This window comes from Aspergillus terreus, genomic scaffold, assembly GCF_000149615.1.
Source record: "Aspergillus terreus NIH2624 scaffold_2 genomic scaffold, whole genome shotgun sequence".
Classification (NCBI taxonomy): Eukaryota; Fungi; Ascomycota; class Eurotiomycetes; order Eurotiales; family Aspergillaceae; genus Aspergillus; species Aspergillus terreus.
In genome coordinates, this window is record NT_165925.1 from 288,625 (window position 1) to 311,329 (window position 22,705).

Here is a 22,705-nt window from a genome sequence, read left to right on the forward strand (position 1 = left end):
CACACCGAAGTCGGAGTCGAGCTGCCGCTCCCCGACCGCCAATCCCCGCCCGTCGTTTGTCAGCACTTTATAGCTGCATGTAATCTGGAGTATAACTGCAGAAGTGCATAACATACCTACTATCTACAAGTACTTGAAGTATAGAACTACAAGGCACTAATAAACATATCAACACATCATCATGTCTAACTATTGCACATCAACCAATCATCACAAACGAATGCACAGCAATTCTAAGGGTATAACATGTTCCTCTGGTCTAACCATGAAGAATCAAAAGAATATGAGAATGATAGTGGGAAGAACGGAAGAAAGAACCATAACCTAGGGCGTCGTTGAGTGCCCTCGTAACCCATGCCATATAAACCCAATGATATCAGATCAGTCAAAATTAAAAGAAAGAGAGGAAAGCCACGTCCCCAGAGCCAGCTCTAGGGGACCTCTTTATCACCGCGTTTGAGTCCCCCGGGCACATCAATCGCCTCGCGGACCCAGTCCAGAGACGCAATCTCGTCCAGACTCTTCCGCTTGGTGTTCCGCTTCAACAGTCCCTCCACGCACTCACGGGCCCCTTCGAGGTCCTTGCCCTTCTCCGGATCCCACTCCTCATCGCTGTTGGCGTATCGATACCATGCCCATTCAACCCGGGCGATGCGATGAGGCGTCCGAGCCCGGAGTTTCGCTGGATCTCCACGAGTGCCCGGCAACGCATCGAAGGGAAGTCGATTCTCCATCATCGCATAGAGCAAAACTCCCAGAGCCCAGGCATCCGTCGAGCGGCCATCATACGGTTGGCCCATGAGGATTTCCGGCGCAGCATAGTCCTCACTGCCACAACGCGTCTGCAGAAGAGGGCTCTCCGGTGGTTCGGGGATGCGGCGCGACAGGCCGAGGTCACTCAGCGTGATCACGGCCCGGTCGTACGTTCGCCAGTCGCTGACTTTGTCCATTGCATCGCTCGGGAGATTGACAAGGACATCTAAAGGGTTTAGTTAGTTAGTGCGCTAAAATAAAGTCGAAGAAAATAGAGATAACTCACTCTCCAGCTTGATGTCCCGGTGGACCACATAGTTCTCGTGGAGGTAACGCACGGCACCAACCAACTCGGCGAAGATGCGACGAATGAGTTCGGGGCTCATGGGCTTGGGGCTGGACGATGCGAGATCAAACAAGTCACCGCCGGGGCAATAATCCAGGACTAGAAGAGCGCGCTTCTCATCACTCCCGAATGCCTTCAATTGGACGATCGAAGGATGATTGATCGACTTGAGGATGTCCACCTCTCGTTTAAGCGAAACCTCCAATCGCTCCTCGTCGGCGCCACCTGCAGGACCGAATTCGATCACCTTGACGGCGACCAATTTCTGAGTGGCAGGATTGATCCCATTTACAGCACCTGGGGCGTCATTATCGTGCGACTCCATGCGGACGCCCAGACAAACTTGACTGAAGGTCCCCTGGCCCAATTGGCGGATCTTGCGGTATTTGCGAGGTTGCTGTGTTCGAACCGACCGCACCGAATAGATTTCGTCCATTCCACCCAGTTCGGAGGCGTGAGTGATGACCGGCTCGGTCTCGCCATCTTCGAATCCACTGCGGCTGCTTCTCGGCGGGGACGGAGGTCGAATCGTGGGCAACGCGATGCCACGATGAACCGCCAGGTATTGCTCTCGGTGCAGGTTGTTGGCTTTAGAATCGGCGCTAGATGAGGACATGCCCGGGGCAACGCCAGTCCCCGATACCGCAATGGGACGGGGCTTGACCGGCACACTGCGGCCCGGAGGCACATATTCGCTCAGACTGCGGTTGCGCGCGTGTTTGGGACCCGTGTCGGTATGAACTTTGCTGGGGGTCTCCGGGGACTGGGACTTGTCGGTTGCGACATATTGCTTGCCGCGCGATCGCGACTCGGCCGGCCCGAGGGCTTGCGACGAGTCGCTGAGTCGCAGGCTCAGGCTGGAACCATTTCTTGACGTCATCGATGGGGTCCGCGAGAGCGACTGAGAGCCGCGACGGTGCGCTCTCCAAGGCGATGCGCCTCCGATGGGGGACGGAAGGGGGGTGATTTCGCCCCAGGCCAGTAACTGCGGGGATGGCCAGCCGGACGCAGGCGATAACGAACCACCGCTGGACGTGGGTCCGGCCACCAGCGCGCGCAGACTCGGGGTACGGCGCGGAAGACTGCTGGCCGATATGCTATGGTGCATAAAGGGGTCGCAGTCCTTGGGCGGGCTCAACTGAGAGGATGCCTCCGGGAGATCGGTGCGAATGTGAAGCGGAGGGAGCGACGGATGGGTGGTCGTCGCATGGTGCGCCATTATATAGGATGGATCGTGGCCCGGCGGTAGGGACAGAGTTGGAGAGCCCAGGGTCCCTGGACCAGGACAGACGGTAGGGATGGCCCGGGCATGTTGATTGTCACCAGAATCCGTTGGTGAGGTGGTTTGGTGTAACTCGGAGGAATGGTTGACAAAGGGTCCTGACCCTGACCTCTCGGTCGGCGATGGAGGGTCCGAGGGGGTCATCGAACGGATCCGGAGTCGGGATCGGGGAGACGCCTTTGTTTTCGTCCCTGGTCGAGGACCAGAGGGAGAGAATGCGCAAAGACGATGAAGACGTGCACAGGCGGGTGAGATCGGGGATTTAGTGGACACCCCTCGGGTCAACTCTATCAGAACGGCAGAGGTCCTTGGCGATGACAAGAGACCGTTGGCGCTAACTGCGATGCGAAAGAGAAGAAGGGAAGAATGGAGTGTTTCAGAAAGAAGACGTGGGGATGTTGGAGAGAAAGAGAGAAGGAGAGAAAGAGAGGGAGAGAAAGGAAGAAAGGAATTGAAAGCAAGAAAGGAGCGTAGAACGAAGAAGATATGGAGAGAGAGAGAGAGAGAGAGGCAAATCAGGTGGATGGACCACCACCGCCTGTGCCTTGATAGCTGCTGCTAGCACCAAACGCTGTTCCCTGCACTAAGAATCGCGCGCGGATGACGCTGCGGCCTCCAAAAACGAAAAGGAAAATCCAGGCGGGGTCAGCTGACTCGCGGTGCCTGCATCGGGCTTAGCGCCACCAGACTACCCCGCATTCAGTAATGCCGCCCACGGAAGTCCCGATCAGGAACACAATGTCTTCATCCGGAGGACTCATGAAGAGTCATCTGTACTGTCTACTATGTACCGGCTGTATAGCTACATCGTGCCTAACTGATTCTATGGTGACCAGCTCGTAAGTTACATGGGCGAACCGCGGCACCTTGCATGGTGGCTTCCTTACCTCCCAACAAACCTACACCCTAGCAACCAACCGAGAACGCTACAAATCACTGCTCCCGCTTGCGACGCCCGCAGATCCCTTTAAACTTACCCCGTCAGACAACCCAGACAGACAGGCTTTCCTAGGACGGTAACCATGAAGCCCTAATAATAACGTGCCTACTATACTCCATAGTGGCCGCACGCGCATCCGGACAATGGGCCTCCCCACCCGACAAAAGGCCTTGGCGCCTGCAGGTGGCGAACCTTTTGGTCCCGCACAGGCGTCGTCAACCCGCGCTTGGTCCTCGGCTGCTATTTTTGTTCACATAGACATGACCAATTCGAACCTTATATCGATTCGAGTCATCGAGCCCAGTCACTCTTTGTGAAGCATCGTTTTGGTGTTTCTCGTTTGAGCCATGTGGCAGGCAGCTTTGTGGCCTTTGTGCCTTTGTCGATCACTCCGTTGGTAGTGGGTCGTGATGACCGGATTGCGTAGACCCTGGATACTGAGGGTCTCTTCCAATCCATCTAACCCGACTGGATCTTGGGCATTCAGACGTAATAGCCCCGTAATGCCCCATTTCGAGTTGTTTTACGAGTGACTACAAAAGAATACTTATGTTTGATTCACGGCATTTTATTGTTCGGTAAAGATATCTACAGTACAGTACCTATGTACTCTATCTAGTCCGTGCCAAGCCTATCGAAGATCGGATAGTCTATCCCCATTCGGGAAATGTATCAATCTCCGGCTTCATTATGAACCCTGCAGTCGAGCGAAATCGAACATGCTACAACTTGATAAGGTCTTGTCTAGACTAGACTACATTTGACCATTAGTAAGCAGGTCGTTCCCCATCTATTCTTGTCCATTAAGATTATATGCATGCCATCATTCACATATCACGCCAAATGAACCCAACTATATATCTTGAACTCATTACTCGCTAATTAATGCCGGAAACTACGCAAATCCCAATCCTCATTAGTCGTTACAAACATATAACTACACACATCAATCGTCCCTGCCTTCACACTTTCTGCCCCTTATACTGAAGTGTCAGCAGAGACGGATTTTCATACACACCGGGTCCCGCACATTGGGACAGATCCAACACCCCAGTGGCATCCGCAGCATTGAACATCCTATCCCAGTGAGGTCGAAACGTATTCTCTATCGGCACAGTCTCCAGCCACAGGATCTTCTTCATGTTGACCAAGACCTCATTCCAGCTCTCAAAATCGAGAGACCGAGCCATGGCCCGTGCTCGCTCCACGAACCACGAGTAGTGAGCTGTTCCAGCCGACGCCACCATTCCCACCGCAAGGAGCCAGACATCAAAGAAGCCATACTCATGGTGTATCGACTCAAGCTCAGTAATGTGGCTCATTAACCGGGCGACAATGGTATTGAGTATGACCGCATGCGAAAAATACGTCGGCCCCTGCACAATGAACATGTAGAGCACAATCCCATACCGAAGACATTCCGTGACCGGCGACGATGGAGAGGACGTAGTATCTGGAGCTGCAAGTAACAATCGATGGATGACAAAGCATGTGAGGTCGTGCAGTTGCGTAGGTGGGAAGGGTATTCGCTGTGCTCGGTGGAAGGCGTTTCGTAGACGGTGATAGACGTTTAGGACTTCGTATTCGACATCTACACTTTCCAACCCGGGCAGGTTATGAAGCGTGAACGAATCAATCTGCCATTCCGGAACGGGAGGAATACCGTCTCCAATGCCGAGGTCGTTTTGCGTCTCGAACTGAGGACGGCCCGTGACAAGCATCGACACCCTTGGCCCCGTTAATGACTCATTCTATCCGGGCGATTCAGGGTGTCTTACCAGCTGACCATTCTTGCGGTAAGCGGGCTCGTCTGTCTGACCGCGTTGATGCCGCCTCTCATCTTGACTAGCTTCTTCACCCCGTCAACATGCATGTTGCTTATGTCAGTGTTGCCTTTACCAAACTATCCAATTCTCAGTCATTAGCTATACAATGATCAAGCAACAATATAAGGGACTCACTTCGATGGCTGCTAACGTGATGACAGAGTCCATCGTCCCGTCTTGTACCGCCAGCGACACATCCTCAATTTTGCGGCGTAGTAGCCTGACAGAGTCGGCCATAAGGATCTCCGATGCCTGGAAGCCCTTTTGGGCCAGCAACTCCTCGTCTAGACATGCCGTCTGCAGGGAGACATGGAACAACGCGGGGTCACCGAGGGCAAGCGGCCACCAAGAGACGAGAAAAGGATTCGAGGCTGCGTTCAAGTCAAGGGGGTAGTATTGAAAAGCAATTTTGTGAATGACTGAACTGTCAGCTCCACCTTGGTCGACGAGCGTGCTCAAAGACATACATACAGCTATGAATGAGACGCTGGACGCGCTCCCGCGGAAGTCTTGTCTGCGGGTATGAATCGAAAGGATCGAGAGAACCGAGCCGGCCGTCCGTCAAGTTAAACTTTTCCAGAGGCCTCCTTATTAATTGACCCTCTTCCTGACCGGATGCTGCCGGCGCCGTTGCGGGTGCATTCGCATAAACGCAGTGAATTTTGCGTTTGATGCACCGCGCGCAACGAGGTGTGCGGAGATCGCAACTGTGTTTGGCTCTAGCACACGCAGCACACGACCGGCGAAGGGTCTGGCGCATTTTGCGAGGGAGGTGTAATCTACGGGTTGAATCGAGCAACTAAAGGAGATGGTGGTGGAGAGCCTGAGATGTCAGGCGATGCCATGCGTCTTATCCGTTTAGCCGATCTGTAGATGGCCCAAAGAGGACTAGACTCCGTTCTCTCGACGATCGGAGTCTAGTCCCTTTTCGGTAATGTATACACTGTCCCTGTCCATCATCTTGCGGATGGGACAGAATTCGTATAAAAGGCCATGAAACCCCTGTCGGTTCTTAGGAGACCATCGGAAATTATCATGAACGTCAAGATGCAGGCGGATATGGCCAACAGCACCCAGCCTGACCGGCAGATATGGCATGTCACCACCCACTGGCAGGGCAAAGTATCAGATTCGTTCAGCGGATGGTCAGCCTGCCAGTACATAGTAACCATTCTGCTTGGTGTGATCTTCTATGACCAGGGTAATATAGTCTCGCCTTTATACCATACCCCTCCTTCTAACCTATCTAGTGATGTACATCAAGCGAAAAGGATCCATTGCAGGGCCGACATTCAAGATGCCCCTGATGGGCCCCTTTCTCCAAGCGATCAACCCCAAGTTCGAGGAATACCTTGCACAATGGGCCAGCGGGCCTCTCAGCTGTGTATCCGTCTTTCACAAGTATGCCACTCCGAATCGTTCGGTAGCGAAGACCCAGCTCACATCTACAGATTCGTCGTCCTCGCGTCCGATCGAGACCTAGCGCATAAGGTCTTCAAATCCCCATCATACGCAGAACCATGCCTAGTACCGATCGCCAAAGACATACTCGGTCCCAAAGCATGGGTCTTTCTCCAAGGAAAAGCCCACGCAGAATACCGCCGGGGACTGACTCCCCTGTTCACCAACAACGCGCTGGCGACATACCTCCCCGTCCAAGACAAGGTCTTTGCTACATACTTTGACAAATTCGTTGCTGCAAGTGCAGCAAATAATGGCCGGCCGATGGAGTTCATGACCATGTTCCGAGAGATCAACTGCGCGCTATCGTGCCGCACCTTCTTCGGCGACTACATCTCCCAGGACGCAGTAAAGAAGATCGCCGACGATTTCTATCTCGTGACTGCCGCCCTGGAGCTGGTCAATATCCCGCTGTCAATGTACGTGCCCTACACGAAGCCCTGGCTCGGCAAGCGCACGGCCGACGCCGTCCACGCCGAGTTCGCGAGATGTGCAGCTGCATGCAAGGCAAACATGGCATCCGGCGCGGCGCCCACATGCATCGTCGATCACTGGGTCCTCCACATGATGGAATCGAACCGATACCGCGAGCGAGTCGCCGCCGGCGAAGCGAACGTTGAGAAACCCACGAATCTCATACGCGAATTCACAAACGAGGAGATCGGAGAGACGCTCTTCACCTTCCTGTTCGCGTCGCAGGACGCATCTAGCAGCGCCACAACCTGGCTGTTCCAAGTCCTCGCCCAGCGACCCGATGTACTCGATCGAGTGCGTGACGAGAACCTGGCTGCCCGCGGCGGTGATAAATCCAAGCCCTTTGATCTCCCCATGCTGGAGGGCCTGACATATACCAATGCCGTCGTCAAGGAGCTCCTCCGCCATAGGCCTCCCGTTATCTTTGTTCCGTATCTTGCAACAAAGAACTTCCCCGTCACGCCCAGCTACACTGTTCCCAAGGGGTCCATGATTATCCCGTCCTGCTATCCGGCACTGCATGATCCGGCTGTGTATCCTGATCCTGACGTCTTCGAACCTGAGCGCTGGATCTCGGGAGATGCCGAATCGAAGGGCAAAAACTGGCTAGTTTTCGGTGCTGGGGCGCACGAGTGTCTCGCGAAGAGATACGTGCCGCTCTCTATGGCAGCGATGATCGGCAAAGCAGCGCTGGAGCTCGATTGGACGCATCACGCTACTGAACGGTCAGAAGAGATAAGGGTGTTTGCCACGTTGTTTCCAATGGTAAGTGCTGATGATGATAGCCATGACGTTGCTAATTAAGTGTAGGATGGATGTCAGTTAGTATTCAGGAAGCGATCATGAGCGTTCATGCTCCGATATTCAACAGTCAGACGGATATATTCACGATCAAGAATCGCATCATTAATCAGCACCTATCACTAAGATGGACTTGTAAATACTAGATAATAACACATTGGCCATATACTACGTTCTAATTATGCCCTCAGTAGGGGCTCCACCTCGTCATCACTCCTTCCACTCATCCCTCCCAAGCCTAACAATATCAGACATCTCAACCGCCCAAAATTTCGACGGCGCTTTGCCGTCCTCCGCCAATCGAGCAGCTGCGACAGCCGCCCTCCCAATAATGAGTTGGTCCTGACCTGCACCAATCAGCAAGAACACTAGAAGTCAAGAACCAACGGTTTGACATACCTATGCGGTCCTGGACCCCTTGTCCCAGTTTATTAAGATGCCCAACAATAGCCTCAAAGAGAGGCGCTTTGGATTTCTCTCTCCCGATAATCATCCCCGGTCGGAGGATGATCGCATGCTCGAAGCCAAGCTCCTTGATCGCATCCTCGACACCGATTTTCATCTTCGAATAGGGCACATGGCGTGAGAGGAACCCTCTCGTCCCGCCACTCGAGATAAAGACGTAGGTCTTCACGCCCGCCTCCTTGGCGGCTTTGGCGATTTCAATGCACAGGTCGTGGTCGATTTTCCACTGGTTCTGGATGCCGCCGGCGGCCGCTCGGGTGGTGCCGACGGCGTTGAAGACTACGGATGGCTTGGGGGATAGAGAGGCGATTGTGGTGCCCCATTTAGAGGTGTCTCCTTCCTCGATGGCTTGGAGTTTGGGAGACTCGGCGGTTGGGAGTTTGCGCGAGACTGTCGCGACAGATGAGAAAGCGTCCGATGCGAGGAGCGTCGCGAGGATCTGAGAGCCGACTGCTCCTGTGCATCCGAACACTGCTGCTGCTGTCATGATGAGATCTTGTCTTGGTATAAGGGACAAAGTGTGGTGTGGCTATCTAGCACCGAAGGAGAGTGTAAGGACAGACGGCAAGCACGACGTCATGGTTCGCGTTGATCGACGGCAGTGGCTTACGTTATCTGGGGTCTGTCACGGGACAATTCAACGGTGATTTTGCGACTTGGTGGTCAAGTATTTGTGTTTAGATGAAAGAAAAGTTCCGCCGAGGTAGTATCACTAGGTGCTTTATCCGTTCATAGACTCAATACATTGATCTGGAGTAATTATAGTGTACTAGTTAAGGTTCTATGGGGATGTGGGGTACCCCAGCCCTACGGAGTATGTCGCTTATACATGTACTCCGTACGCAACTATTCCGGACATACTATAAGACTAACCACCCTCATCTCATTCCCACTCTCGCCCTGGACTCTCCTGAAAAATTGCAAGTCCATTGCGCCCTGATCCTTTTGCGACTAGCGGCGGACCCACCATCTTGGCAAGGCTCGCTTGAATGCAAACCACGCCATCCGAGCTCCTAGTTCCTGCTAGGCGTTACCAAAGTGCCCTGCCAAGGAGCGACAGCTTCTCCTTAGGGGCCGCCTAGTGTTAGATGTAATGTAACCCAAGGTCAGGCTGCCCTATGCGAGCGCTAGTGGTGCCCCATGGACTGGGGTGGGAAAGGCGGCGCAGATAAATAGAAAAGCCCCGTTCCCAGAGTCATTGCTTGGTGATCTACCTCAGCCCCGGCCAGAGTCACTTTTCGACAAGATCTTCATACAATGCGGAGTATTCATCTCGTTGCTCTAACCGTGACGGCCGTTCAAGTGGAACTGGCCCGCGGCCTGTGGTATGGTACATCATCTGGCTGTGTGGATCGACCCGGCTTCAAGTTATGCACACAGCGTGTCTACGACTCAGGTGTCGACTGCCGAAACGATTGTGGCGACAATGACGACGACTGCTACTACGACTGTCGCTGTCTGGAGTCGCAGCACATGATCAATTGTATTGCAACGAGCTGTTGGAACGAGGTTGGTGGTCATTTCCAGTTCCTAGAGTTCTTAGGGTTTTGATCAACTGCTCGATCGCAAGCAACTGGGACGCTAACCGTAATGCGATGATAGGTATACTCCTGCGCATACCAGCGCCAAGCTCTTGAGCTTCGTGCCGTCTGCGCTGATGTCGATATGGATCAAATCCCTTTCTTCCCCGCCCCGGACAACGCCCCCGGTGGATGTGCCTGTAACATAGGCCAAGTTTTAAAGAAACAAGACCTCATTACGAGTCATGCCGTGGATTGCGGGCTGCCCGAAACAGAGCTGGAACAAGACCTGCGCGGATGTCAGTGCTGCACGATGAGTGCCCTGATCTCTTCGTACGTGCCATCATACCCTTCCCTCCTCCGTCTTCTAGGTCCTGTAATCTAGCCATCTAACTTCTACATTACAACCAGAATCTGGGATACCTGCCCCGACACTGATCCGAATTATATCACCGCTTCCTACTGGAATGAAACCTTGTTCAGTCCGTACGATTGGGATACCTGTGGGCCGACCCTGCGGGAATACGATTGCGCCAACACCTTAGGGTTTGGGGCCGACTCTGCGGGAGGCATAAAGAATTTCTACAGTCCGGACAACGTCCCCGAGAATGGGACAGGGCCTTTGACAAACACGGGGGTTTCCATCACCACGCCTATCAGCGGCAGTACTTTTACCTGGACGTTTGGCCCATCGACGTACGCTATCATGGCGGCAGCGAATGCCACCACGGTTTCCTCGGCGAATGTCTCAGCGACTGTTTCCTCCGCAACCACTGCCAGTTATACGACCGGACATGGGGCACAGGAGACGGGTGCAGGAGAGTCTGCTGCACCGATTCTGTTGAAGCCAAGTATTCGGGGCCTGTTTACGCTGTTGGGCTCTACATTATTTTTGCTGGCTTAAGAATACGTACTATAATATGTTTGTGGCGGTAATGGTATCAATAACCTACAGAAAGAGAGAAAGATGACGCACTGGGTCGCAGTGTTATTTCTCACATGTACTCATCCTCATGAAAATCATCAAAGATCCAATTCTCTTCTATCATTGCTCTCTTCTGCTGTTTCAGCGGCATCGAGAACATCCTTCTTCAAGGCTAGATTCCGTTCCATGGCTGCCTCATACTGATTCGCAGGCACCCAATCCTCACTGCCGACATCAATCAGATCCTGGCACACTTTAAATTGTTCATCCGCTTCGGCTTGTGCGCGTGTTAGTCTCATGCATTCATTTGACTCGGCATCCGAGTATGCAAGTGGACAAGGTGGTGCAGTGCCACCATTGATGTCTGCCCACTTTCGAGATAAGCTGATCAGATTTGATCTGAGTGTCACATTGTCGCCCTCCCATGGGTCACTTGCGTAGTGAAACAGCCGCCTTCTCAGCGTGCTGAAATCATACGCCAAGGCATCGTAGTGTTCAGGGTTTCTCTCTGAAGTCAATCGGACATAGAGATAGCGAAGCTGACGCTTCCGGAAGAGTTCGGCTCGTTGTTCCTGCTCTTCTAGGCTCAGCTCACTAAAATTGCTGGGCAGGCTGGGCTCCTGAAGAGACTCCGAGACGACGTCGCCATAGTTTTGCGGACTATCGGGGATGGAACATTGTAGGAAAAGGCGAAGAAACGTGGCATGTTGCCGGTCAATCAGCCCAGTAATTTCCAGTCCATCAGAGACGAAGATGTTGGGTTGAAGATCAGGATGCCGTAAGACTGGACGATGCAGGGCGGGGTTGCTGCGAGGGATGAGGCTGGGGGCAATTTCAAGATATTGCTTGAGATTTGCAATGTGCTCGAGGTGTGATTGCGGCTGGTAGTTGTAGGTCTCTCTGCGAAGGCGTTGGAAGGGCTGTAGGGGTTTTCCAAACATGGAAAGGTATGCAATCTCCTTTTTGGCCCCGGCTGTTAGAGCTGCCAGACAGTCTTGGTCTGCAACACATTAACCACTGACTCTGTTTCGGTTCTGTTTCTCGAATTCGGTGGCATGGTACATGGTCCACGTTCGACCGATAAGTTCAGTCTTCTTCCGTACCATAGTCCAATGGACGTATCGGGGCCAACGCCGAAACGGTGTTCATTGCTTGGCGATGAGCTCGGAACAATGATTTTGTTACTCCCTGGGAGGTCGGAGCAGTAGTAGAGACTTCCACTAGCCGGAAACCGCAGCGCAAATAGTCGGGATTCCAGCTGCACTATCTCTTCGATCAATCTGGTCCTCTGCCTTTCGGATAGATCGAACCAGACATCACCCAGGTTCTGTCCCTACATGAATTCCATGAAGATATATTCTGTTTCCGCGGGATTTTCAGCAGTAGCCGAGTAGCCATAGACCTTTGGGACCGGTATATCATGCGAACGGAGAAAGTCCATGGTTGCGACTTCGCTTGCGATGATCAAAGGCGCTGGCTGGTTTACTGGATATGTGATACGGTCGACAAATCGAATCCCATCTCGCATCGTGAGCAAGAAGCTTCGATTGAACCCTCCCTCGGCAAGCTTCTCGAACGCGACCACATCGGCTTCCCTTTGATTAACCGACGTAGTCGCCAGGCGCTTCAGCTCAGGGAGGTTGAAGACCTGTCTCCTCTCTCTGTGTCGAAGGGCGTCATAATAGCTACGTTGGTGCATTAGGCAAGCGGGTCATGGCATGGCGAATGCCCGGGTGGAGTAGCTAACATCCATCGCCCGGACGTGTAATCGTATAAATCCGAAGAGGCGGGCATAGTATAGCTGGTAGGGAAGCGACAGAACCCAAGCAGGCCTGTTCTAATAGGATAACGTGGTATGAAGGCGAGACGTAAGCGCCTGGCCATGCTTTCCTTGGATCTATGGGATGTGTACGGAGTATGGTAGGGACGCGGGAGGGTGTCTATTTAGTTACGAAGTTCGGCCTCTTAGGAAATACTGCATGTGGCGGTAATGAACTAAACCGTTGTGGAATCGGTCATGACTAGTATGTATGCACGAGGTATGTACACGTTATACACCGAAATAACCTGCTCGATAAATTCTTCAACTGGAACTTTCTTCCACTCAGTCCTTCACGGTGGCTGCTGCTTCTTTCAATCCATTCTCCACGTCCTCCTTGGTGCCGTATTTCTTCACCAGAGCAATGGCCATTACAGCATGAGTACCGCCATGGCCTTCCCGCCATCTTTTGATGGCCAAGGGAACCTTGCCAGCATTGGGCTGCATCAGGAACTTGTGGTAAACCCCGTTCGCATTGGTGACCTCGCCGTCGTATTGCCAGCGGACCCCGAGCCATTCCAGGTCCGCCGGCCCCTTGGGGAAGGTGGTCTGTCCGCGTCCAGCAGTGGGGTCCGTAAACTTGGTCCAGGCATTCCCTTCGAGAGCCCTGCCGATGGCGCTTTTCAGTGCATTCTGCATGGTGGATGGTGATCTGGCTAGAAGAAACAGTCATGACCTGCCTGGATGATACACTTCGCTGGAAGAGAACCTACTTCGCAAACGTTTCGTAACGTGGAGTAAGACTCGTACTATATATAAGACGAATTTCTGAATGGTTTCCAAGGAAGATATGATGTTGCAACTGCACGCCTCAAGCTTGCGATAAACCGAAATAATTGAGAACCTGGCTGACCTTCAACCTCCTGCTAGCTATTTAACCCCTCGCCAGCTCGGCCTTGATAGCCACGTAATGAAGCATCTGCGCCGCACTATGTAATGATGGAAGCGCTAAACGCTCGCCCGTGATTGGTGTTATCCAGACCCCAGTCGTTCAGCACGGCGCATAAGAAAACGGCAGTCAACACTTGCCAATCAATGCGACCAGTCGACAGCCGCTTGATGGACCAGCTGCAGGCCATCGAGAGCCTCCAGGGGAAATTATCGGACTACGACACGCTCGTGTCTGACCCGCAGGCGATTCGCTACGCCGCCGAATTCATGCATCAAACAGGTCTGCTCCAGCTGTTCCCCTATGCGGAAATAGGCCAGCAGGACCAGGAATGAGGAAGCCTCCTATGAGGTTCTGGAATAGATGTGGAAGACGATGGTTAAATGAACCAATCAGCTGCCTAGATGGGGTCTATCTAGGCGCGGCAACGCGTTAGAGGAACGATTCTACATTGAATGGAGTGGGAATAGGTGTTTAACGCGCAGGATGGCGCGGAGGAGACATCTCGCCCAGTGGCGGGCGAGTTTTAGTGGTGTTCTTACTCTGTTTTCGATGTCTCTTATGTCTTTTCTGCGTTTGTGGGGTTCAGGCGTTCGGATACCAGATTCCTGCTTCATTGGCGAAGCGCCTGCATAGCTAATGGCTCCAATAGATAGGCTTCAACAGGTTAATGGAATCTTGATTGATTGATTGATTGATCGATCGACAGCCGCAGCCATTCCCGCCAGCCTCGCGCGGGCGTCAGACTGGGAGGTGGCGGCTACATGGTGGTTGGTTAATGGACTAGATACTTCCCTAGCCATCTATTATTCCTCAGAAGTTTTAGTACAGCTATGCTTCAAACAAGGAAAAATTACCAGGGCCATTCGGATCATATTGAGGATCGGTACTGTAAGCCCAATCCAAATGGAACACCCAAATCAGAACTACAGCCATAAGGTAGTGTCTGAGGCAGAACAAGATCATTCTTGTTTGACCTGCTCATGCTCTTCCAAAGCGTATGCGTCCACTATGACCCGAGAGAACTGGCGAGCACCGATTCGCTTGTTGAAGAGGACATCCAACTCTTCATACGTGCGGTCTTTTGTCTCTGGAAGACGGAAGTAAGCCCAGACCAAAAATATAGCCGCCGTACCAGCCCAAAAATAGCCAGCTTTCCCATGCAGGTTTCCTTCATGTGGATTGATCAGATAGGGCTCCACGACATTCCCGATAATCTGGCTGACGTAGTACGATATGCGCGAGAGACACACCGATTTGCTGCGGAGGCGGGTTGCTGAGATCTCGGAGATGATCGGATAACACACAGACCCTATCGTGACATAGTACGCGAACAGCCAGAGCAGAACGAAGCTGGCCTGAGCATAGCTGCTGGCCGAACCCTCGCCGGCGCCGGCAGAAATGGAGCCGACGATCAGCATGCAAGCACAGCAGACGGCCAGTCCCCACAGATACAGCGTTCGGCGGCCGTAGATCGACAAGAGCCCCCATGCGATAATGGTGCCAATCGACGCAATGCCGAGCCCGCCGCAGGAGAACTTGAACGCGTTGGCGGACGATAACCCGGCCTGGGTGAAGAAGTAGGCTGGCGTCCCGCCCAGTGGACTGCCGGACCAGATTTGGGCCGCAAACGTCAGACACGCAATTTCTGTTCGGCGCAGATCCACGCCGCGGAAGCAATCGAGATAGCTGGTGCCAACTTGCGCCTGCTCCTCCATCGCATTGGTGTGGATGATCATCGCCAAGGTCTGTTGCACATCGACCATGGATGGCTGACACAGTCGTCGGAGAGCCTGCTCAGCGGCGGCAAGATCCCCCTTCCGCACCAGCCACCAAGGAGACTCGGGTGCAAACCAGAGAGATGCGAGGAGGGGAATCGGCCACGCCCACTGGATGGCGAACGGAATTCGATAAGCCCACTCATCTGTTCGATTGACGAATCCTTCCAATACACCTGCCGCAATCAGTTGACCGAGCGCCCAGCAGAGGTTGATGTAGACAGTCAGATATCCTCGGAGAGCCAGTGGACAGACCTCTGACGCGTAGGCCATGCCCATGGTAGCAAAGACGCCCCATGGAACGCCACAGAGCAGCAACCCAACCAAGATAATTGCCGGCGAGTTGGCGAAGAATATGATGAAGATGAATGCCATCATCGACGCCAGCGACGAGATCAGAACAGGACGGTATCCGAATTTGTGCGTCAAATAGCCATTCGCAAAGGCGCCAGCAATGGCACCGATCTGCGGCGCCGCTCCCAGAGCAGACTGCCATGCTCCGGCGATTTGATACCCAGCCTCAGGGCTGTACGACCCAAAGTCCCGAGCAAAGGCCGGCTGTGCGAAGAGAGATGTCACCAGGACGATATCGTAACCTTCCATAATGATAGAAGTAGACACGAGGAGCGACCACATGACGGCCTTGCGGTAGATGGTGATCGCTTGTTTAAAAGTCATCGCGTGTTCGGCCTCATTGGCTTCCCGGCCACTGTAGACGACGTCCTTGACCCCATCCTGATGCCCACCCTCAACATGGCTGGCCACTGCTTCGGCTTTGGCCTTAGTCTCCACATCCATGCTGAACGGCAGATCCTGTGGGGATACGACTATGTAAGGAGGAAGATGGTACTCCGATGGGTTTGAGGGAGGTTCCACCCGAAGACGACAAGCACATCCATTTGTATAAACCATCAGGACCGGGTGACTCCTCCCGATCCATGCGTATTCCCGGTAGTACGCACTGGGGTTGCCTGTCTCGTCCTGAAACAACGCCGACGCCGGTGATATGCCTAACCGGAGGCTTTCCCCGGCGGTGGCGGCGTAGGATTTTAGCCGAGACGTCTACATCCGGCGGAGAGAAGCTTAAATGTGTTTATTTCCCCGTGGGGTATTAAAGCGGAGAAGTCAACCGAAGTAGGTCTGGTGAATTCAATTCCCCATCTTGAGTTGGTTCGAGACAATGGCTGTCTTTTCCAATATAGTATTCATCTTGGCGGCGTTGACCGTCCACCCGGGTAGGGCCCTGGGGCAGACGGCCACTGTTGACGCCGCGGTCAGCCTGGGGACTCCGGCTCATCTGGCTTCTGGCTGGATTTACGGTATCCCAGATGCCCAGGGCCAGATTCCGGATCGATTCTACACCGAGTCCGGTTATCGGTATGGTCGAGCCGGCGGGGCTCAGCTGCACGACGAGGGACAACGGGGTTGGATATGGGGACCATCGGACTATGAGGTAAGGAAGCAATCTTGTGTAGATTAGCACGGTGTACTAAAACATAGTTTCCTCTCCACAGGGCCGCTTCCAGTCTTTCCTCTCAAACTATCACACTACAAGAAAATACGGTGGACGGTTCCAGCTTCTGATTCATGACCTCTGGGGTGCGGACGGCGGCCAGAATTCAAGCGCCCCGTACCCGGGCGACAACGATGACTGGACGTCTTATGATGAATTTCTCACGGCGCTCATCGATGATATCCAGTCAAATTCGGCGACAGAGGGCTTGGACATCGACATCTGGAACGAGCCGGAGCTTGAGTACTTTTGGGGAGGCCGTTCAACAGCCCAGTGGCTCAACCTCTGGGGTAGAACCTACCATCGTCTGAGGTAAGAGTTCCGATATATGGTCAACTGTCATAGTCTGATGGCCTTAGGGATGCCTTCGGGCCTGACGTCCTCCTCGTCGGACCATCTCTTTCCGAGGCACCGTCGACTACCAGCTCGTGGTGGTCGCAGTATCTCACTTTCATCCGTTCTAACTCGTCAATCCCGGATCAATATACATGGCACGAGGAGGGGGAGTCGTCTGATCCTCAAAGCAGCAATGCCACGCTCAAGGCGCTGCTCCCCCAATACGACCTACCTTTCCGACCCAACAATGTCAACGAATATGCCATAGCTGCCTACCAGGTACCCAGTGCCGACGCGTGGTTTATCAGCCGCCTCGAACGCCACGAGACGATCGGTCTTCGGGGAAACTGGGCCTCCTCCACGGCCCTGCATGATTTCCTTGCTGGTCTGGTTGGAAAGCCCAATGCAGGGACGTCGGCATACGACGGCACGGGGACTGGGTACTGGCCCACGGGCGAGTTCCAAGTATATCGTTACTACAATCTAAACCAGACAGGGACGCGTGTCGGCACCACCGGCTCCGCAGATAACAACTTCGACGTCTACGCCACTCACGATGGCTCGACACTGAAGATTCTCAGCGGAAGTAAAGCCCAGACGGGAACCTGGAACATCACGGTGACCAATCTCTCGTCTCTGGGCCTCCCGACGTCTGGGAGCATCGACATCACCACCTACGAATTTGGCTGGAATGGCCAGTATGGTGAAGTGGACGCGCCTACATATAAGGGCCAGGTGACCCATACATACGCCAATGACGAGGTGACATGGTGGGTTGAATTCTCAGATGCGAACGTAGCGTATGCTTTTGAATTTGGCTTTTAGAAGCAAGTCTGCTGGCCGGAGGAGTATCTAGCACTTAGAGGATGATATTGTCTGTATATACGAAAACAAGGATACTCTTGGGGATATATCAAGGAGGAATAAGAGTGGCGGGATGATCCGGTTAATTGAAACATCCTTCCTTCCCCTCACTCAACCCCGCAAACGCATCCCCGGAGATTCTTTCTAGCTTCGTGGCAGCTTGTCCGTCAGCTCTCCATGGAGAAACTCGAAGCAGACATGTCCCCAGCGCAGTCGGAGCCAGCCGCGTATAATTGTAGCGATCCCAGTACCGGCTCGGACAATCCAGAGCAGCGGCAGAAACACGAGAGGTCTCACAAGAAGAAGTCCTTTTCTTGCTCAAAGTGTGACAAATCCTTCTCTCGGAGGTACGTACGAGGATTGCGAGACTTGATCTGGACCCATCCGGTCTCCTAGGATGATAAAGGTTCCCACAGCGGGCTGACCCTGCACTATCAGGGACATTCTTCAGCGGCACAAGCGCATACATGACCGAACTCCGCTCCCCAGAATCCTAGAAAATGGACACGTTCTAGGTGCTCGGAAGGCATGTACTGCATGTGCGATGCATAAGGTACGGTGTAGTGGCGGTCAGGTTTGCATGCGCTGCCAGAAACGGAATTTACGCTGCGAATACCCGGCAAGAAAGAATCGCGCTGCACGTACGGGAGCTGGTCGTGGGCCCATGAGAGCCGGTCACGAAGCCTCTAAGTTCACGTTGCCCACGTCGATCTCCGGTCCGTCTGTCATGTCTGCCATCTCGAGCACAACCCCCATAGGGGACGGACGGATAGAACCGGTGCTGGAGACAATTCGCGAAATACACTCTTCACCCACGCTGTTTGACGACTGGGGTTTTCTCCCTGGGATCGGCCCCTCGGTTTATTCAACCCCATCCGAGGATGGGCGCATGCAGCACGAAGGCATGTATATTGGCGAAAGCATGGACCCGTTGGAATTGAACGCTCTTCCATATGGGTTCAGGAACGGGCCGCATTCGAGGCTTCCAGGTGTCTCAAGGAACAGCTTCGAAAGGCCACATCGCCTATCAACGATCCATAGTAGGTCAAACAGCGAGGCCTCCAATCCAGAGGATGAATCCTGTCCTTCGAGTGCCCCTAGTGAGAGTTCCACGGCCGAGCCTGGGTCCTACGACTTGTATGTGAATTCGGATCATACAAGGAAGCCCTCGACAGACCGACCAGGGAATCTCTCTTCGAAGCTTTTCTTACTGAAACAGTCAGAGTGAGTAGTTTTGGTCAAGAAAACTGCAACGTCTTGCTAACCCGTCCAAGGAGCCAACGTGCCCAATGCAAGGTCCCACGCTTAGTCCCAGATATTGACATTCAGACACACGAAAGTCTCAAGTCCATGTACTCTGTGTTGTGTCTAAACAATCAGATTATATTTAAACCGTTGCAGTCCTCGCCATTCCCGCCTGTCGAAGACCTGAGCCTCGCCATGCAGTTATTTTTCAATTATTTCCACCCTATTTTGCCTATCGTACACCGCCCGTCATTCAATGCAAACCAGTGCCATTGGGTGCTGGTTCTTGCCATTGTTGCTATCGGGTCCCAATATGTTGGGTCGACGAAGACAAGTCTTCATCGATTCCCTATCGGCGAATATCTCCGACGAGCCCTAATCTATGAAGTGAGTCCTGTGCCAGCAGTTCAACGTCCTGATCCACTGAACAGGTGGTATCTTAGTTAGAGAGAGGCGGAATGGACTGCCAGAGCCGGACGTGGCTTATCCAGTCCCTGATCTTGAGTGAGGCCCATTCGCTGACCTCGGGAGAGAGATCAACTGGATCTGGCGTCGGTTGGGTGCATTCCCACCTTGCGGACCTGTTCTCTCCAGGGGCACCGTTGGCCTGCTTCTTTCAACCAGGCGCTAGCTGCGAGGGGAATGGGGCTACCTGGGTAGACTGGATCGCTATGGAGACAGTGCGCCGCGTGGGGTACGCGATAATGGTATGGCATCACCCTGTTGTCAATTCCGAATACGAGACTTACTCGCTGTGATAGCTTTTAGATTGCATAATAGCTTATCAGTCTGCAAACAGGCCTCTCCTGTCCTTACCTGATGCGCAAATGCAGCTACCATGCGATGAAGCTGTTTGGGAAGCTAGTGATATGAATCAATGGGAAAGAATATGCAACATACACGGTAGGGCCCTTTCCTCGCTCCACTTATTTCGGATCTTTCCCCGATTAACCATTGTAGATCGAATATCCATGCAATCTGCCGTGACCAGGCTGTATACGGAGCGAAAGATAGAGAACCTGGGAGAATTCAGCAGTGTGCTCGTCCTCCATGCGGTTCTCGAGGAGACATGGAGCGTGCAACGGTACTTCCAGCGACCTCTCTCTTCATGGGTGCCCTCGTCACAACGACCAGCCCCTGCTGCGATGCCACCCAGTCGGGAGACACCCTACACTGCCGACGACGAAACAAGCTCTCAACGCCGGCCCTTGCAGATCCCACTATTCAGCAAATGGCGCGACGCCGCTTGTGACTGCTTCGATACGCTCCACTGGGACGCGAATTCGATCTGTGCCAAGAATGCTGGCATCGAGCATCCTGCCGTTCTTCACCTGCATCTCGCACGGATCATTATTCTTGTGCCATATGCGCAAATCAGGGTTTTGGCCGATTACATCGCAGCGCATGGCACCTGCGCCCCATCAGTTCCCGACGCCGTCCGTGTGGCAGAACGGGAGATCTATGCGTGGCTGAGGCATGACCAGTACAGGGCTCGCCTGGCCGTTGTTCATGCTGGGGCACTGTTCTGGCATATCCGCCGCTATAGCAGAGGGGCGTTCTATGAGCCGCCGGCCTTGTTTCTCGCGTCTCTGACGCTATGGGCCTATGGCACGTATGCCGCACACGTCACAGGGTATGGCGGGCCGGCGGATAATGGGAACACGCTGTTTCTGGCACGAAAACCCGCTAGCAATAACATTGCATTTCTATCTCTGTTCTCGGCCCTTGGTCCGTCTTCATTGGCCCAACCCTCGAGCTTGTATACCACCGACGGTGCTGAACAGCAGCGACCTAGCGCCCAGGCAATGGGAGCGGCGCTGAGCCCGGCGTGTACTCCCCAAAATTGTACCATTGGCCATCAAACAGAGGCTACAGAAGAGGCAGCACGAGGTGCTCCACAGGCCTTTTCTCCATATCGACAGTCAGACACTACCATCGTCCTGGACCGCCCCATCGATGATGAAATGGTGCAGTTATGGGTGGCCGAAGGAATTCCGCAGAGGATAACGGCCATTATGTTTGGATCCGTGGATATATGTGCTCTTCCCCATGGCCCAACCAGGGTATTGGCCGAGGGACGTCGATTGCTTCAAGCGCCTGTGATGTGCAGGAATGCTGATGGATACGCACTGATCCTTGAGAAAATGGTGGCGTTTATGAAGTCCCAATGATCACCAGTCCTCCTACCTTCTGCTGTACAAGTATTCAGTTTCAATCTCACGGGAGAAAAATCCACAGGATCTCTGCATCGTTGCGGTATTCGAGACGCGATTCATCCTGTAAAACATTCTGGGCTGCGGCGGGGGTGGATAAGGCAATCGGAGACAGCGATGTTTCACCTGGACATTCATGTTATATCCCATAGTCGCCTCCATGTTCACATCAGCGAGTTACCGAATGCAATAAGTCATCGGCACCCAAGACAGAAACCTCGTTCTGGTTGTTGTACCCCGTGAATAAGGCGTGTTCCAAGCTCAAGTAGATCTATTCTCCGGCATATTTCCTTTCTTGTCCTCCCTACATACCATGCATGGTTCGCTTTATCCGGCCATAATGTAATAGAATCTCTGCCACACTCGGTTCGGCTTCTCTCTCTTCTCTCGGCTTGAGGGTTGGATCAGATACCGCGAAATCTATCATTCGTTTGTTGTATAGAACGACCATCACGTAATTCTAGTCTTTGATCATTCTCTTCGGTTAGATCCACGAACAAGAACTCAGAATGAATGCCGAGACGGCTCGACCTGGATAAAGTGAAGGCGAACGATTTGCATAGGGAGTTCAGAATGGTGTCGCAGGAAGGGGACCGGCCTCATCCCTATCATAGGCAGACAATGAGTAGATATTGTCTATACGAATCGAATTGGGCGACAACTTACACGCCAAGCCTTGTGGAATCTCGAGCAAACCATCATCTCAACTGAGAGCTGTCGCGTTGTTTTCATCTTGCTCGAACCTCCGGCATCCCTTGATATGCCGGCCCTATACTTCTATCACCCCAAGCATACCAAATCTACAAATGAGACATAGGCCGACTGACTGCTTCATCACACTCATAGAATCACAATAGAATCCATAGACCGATGGCAGTGGAGACACCATCCATGCCACGCGCGCGGTGTAACTGCACTCTATCACGCGGCATGCCTCCTGGTATGAAGGGATGAAGTGGCGGGAAGCGGGGAAACATATCCAGGCTGTCTGTCTCTCCTCCCTGTCTTGAACATCACATCATCTCGAAACAACTCACCCTCCAAGGAGACCTAGTCCCTCATGAGAACATCACAATGAAGCTCAGTCACGCCCTTCTGCCTCTCGCAATCGGTTCGGCTGTGGCCATGCCCATCACGGTATGTCGACGTCTTCGGTTCCCCGGTTGATTCCCACTGACCTGTTCGATAGAATCTCCATCCACGGCAAAACGCGAAGAATCTTCTGGACCTCGTTTATCAGCATGGCGGGGTGATT

General features: G+C 53.3%; 10 protein-coding genes across 10 annotated transcripts; 4 read left to right on the forward strand and 6 right to left on the reverse strand.

Annotated features, from left to right (window-relative positions):
- Positions 1-431: 431 nt before the first annotated feature.
- On the reverse strand, positions 432-2,318 carry ATEG_01081 (putative protein kinase; the record flags this gene model as incomplete). The annotated part of the gene is made up of 2 exons (XM_001208446.1): positions 432-979; positions 1,040-2,318. The coding sequence occupies 2 exons, from the start codon at positions 2,316-2,318 to the stop codon at positions 432-434; spliced, it is 1,827 nt and encodes a 608-aa protein (XP_001208446.1).
- Positions 2,319-4,043: 1,725 nt separating this feature from the next.
- ATEG_01082 (Zn(II)2Cys6 transcription factor) lies at positions 4,044-5,907 on the reverse strand (the record flags this gene model as incomplete). Its single annotated transcript, XM_001208447.1, has 6 exons — positions 4,044-4,070; positions 4,267-4,292; positions 4,340-5,049; positions 5,100-5,224; positions 5,283-5,566; positions 5,619-5,907. The coding sequence occupies 6 exons, from the start codon at positions 5,905-5,907 to the stop codon at positions 4,044-4,046; spliced, it is 1,461 nt and encodes a 486-aa protein (XP_001208447.1).
- Positions 5,908-6,182: 275 nt separating this feature from the next.
- ATEG_01083 (cytochrome P450 61) lies at positions 6,183-7,873 on the forward strand (the record flags this gene model as incomplete). The annotated part of the gene is made up of 4 exons (XM_001208448.1): positions 6,183-6,348; positions 6,398-6,548; positions 6,599-7,823; positions 7,868-7,873. The coding sequence occupies 4 exons, from the start codon at positions 6,183-6,185 to the stop codon at positions 7,871-7,873; spliced, it is 1,548 nt and encodes a 515-aa protein (XP_001208448.1).
- A 220-nt stretch (positions 7,874-8,093) lies between these two features.
- On the reverse strand, positions 8,094-8,835 carry ATEG_01084 (uncharacterized protein; the record flags this gene model as incomplete). Its single annotated transcript, XM_001208449.1, has 2 exons — positions 8,094-8,230; positions 8,283-8,835. The coding sequence occupies 2 exons, from the start codon at positions 8,833-8,835 to the stop codon at positions 8,094-8,096; spliced, it is 690 nt and encodes a 229-aa protein (XP_001208449.1).
- Positions 8,836-9,605: 770 nt separating this feature from the next.
- On the forward strand, positions 9,606-10,772 carry ATEG_01085 (uncharacterized protein; the record flags this gene model as incomplete). The annotated part of the gene is made up of 3 exons (XM_001208450.1): positions 9,606-9,857; positions 9,951-10,201; positions 10,280-10,772. The coding sequence occupies 3 exons, from the start codon at positions 9,606-9,608 to the stop codon at positions 10,770-10,772; spliced, it is 996 nt and encodes a 331-aa protein (XP_001208450.1).
- Positions 10,773-10,891: 119 nt separating this feature from the next.
- On the reverse strand, positions 10,892-11,942 carry ATEG_01086 (uncharacterized protein; the record flags this gene model as incomplete). Its single annotated transcript, XM_001208451.1, has 2 exons — positions 10,892-11,793; positions 11,897-11,942. 2 exons carry the CDS (start codon positions 11,940-11,942, stop codon positions 10,892-10,894), a joined length of 948 nt encoding a protein of 315 aa, XP_001208451.1.
- Positions 11,943-12,897: 955 nt separating this feature from the next.
- Positions 12,898-13,251, reverse strand: ATEG_01087 (uncharacterized protein; the record flags this gene model as incomplete). The annotated part of the gene is made up of 1 exon (XM_001208452.1): positions 12,898-13,251. One exon carries the CDS (start codon positions 13,249-13,251, stop codon positions 12,898-12,900), a length of 354 nt encoding a protein of 117 aa, XP_001208452.1.
- Positions 13,252-14,463: 1,212 nt separating this feature from the next.
- Positions 14,464-16,077, reverse strand: ATEG_01088 (uncharacterized protein; the record flags this gene model as incomplete). Its single annotated transcript, XM_001208453.1, has 1 exon — positions 14,464-16,077. The coding sequence occupies one exon, from the start codon at positions 16,075-16,077 to the stop codon at positions 14,464-14,466; it is 1,614 nt and encodes a 537-aa protein (XP_001208453.1).
- A 382-nt stretch (positions 16,078-16,459) lies between these two features.
- Positions 16,460-17,953, forward strand: ATEG_01089 (glycoside hydrolase family 39 protein; the record flags this gene model as incomplete). Its single annotated transcript, XM_001208454.1, has 3 exons — positions 16,460-16,732; positions 16,794-17,104; positions 17,152-17,953. 3 exons carry the CDS (start codon positions 16,460-16,462, stop codon positions 17,951-17,953), a joined length of 1,386 nt encoding a protein of 461 aa, XP_001208454.1.
- A 216-nt stretch (positions 17,954-18,169) lies between these two features.
- On the forward strand, positions 18,170-21,408 carry ATEG_01090 (uncharacterized protein; the record flags this gene model as incomplete). Its single annotated transcript, XM_001208455.1, has 6 exons — positions 18,170-18,339; positions 18,617-19,129; positions 19,168-19,216; positions 19,394-19,624; positions 19,708-19,931; positions 20,229-21,408. The coding sequence occupies 6 exons, from the start codon at positions 18,170-18,172 to the stop codon at positions 21,406-21,408; spliced, it is 2,367 nt and encodes a 788-aa protein (XP_001208455.1).
- Between the last annotated feature and the right edge of the window lie 1,297 nt (positions 21,409-22,705).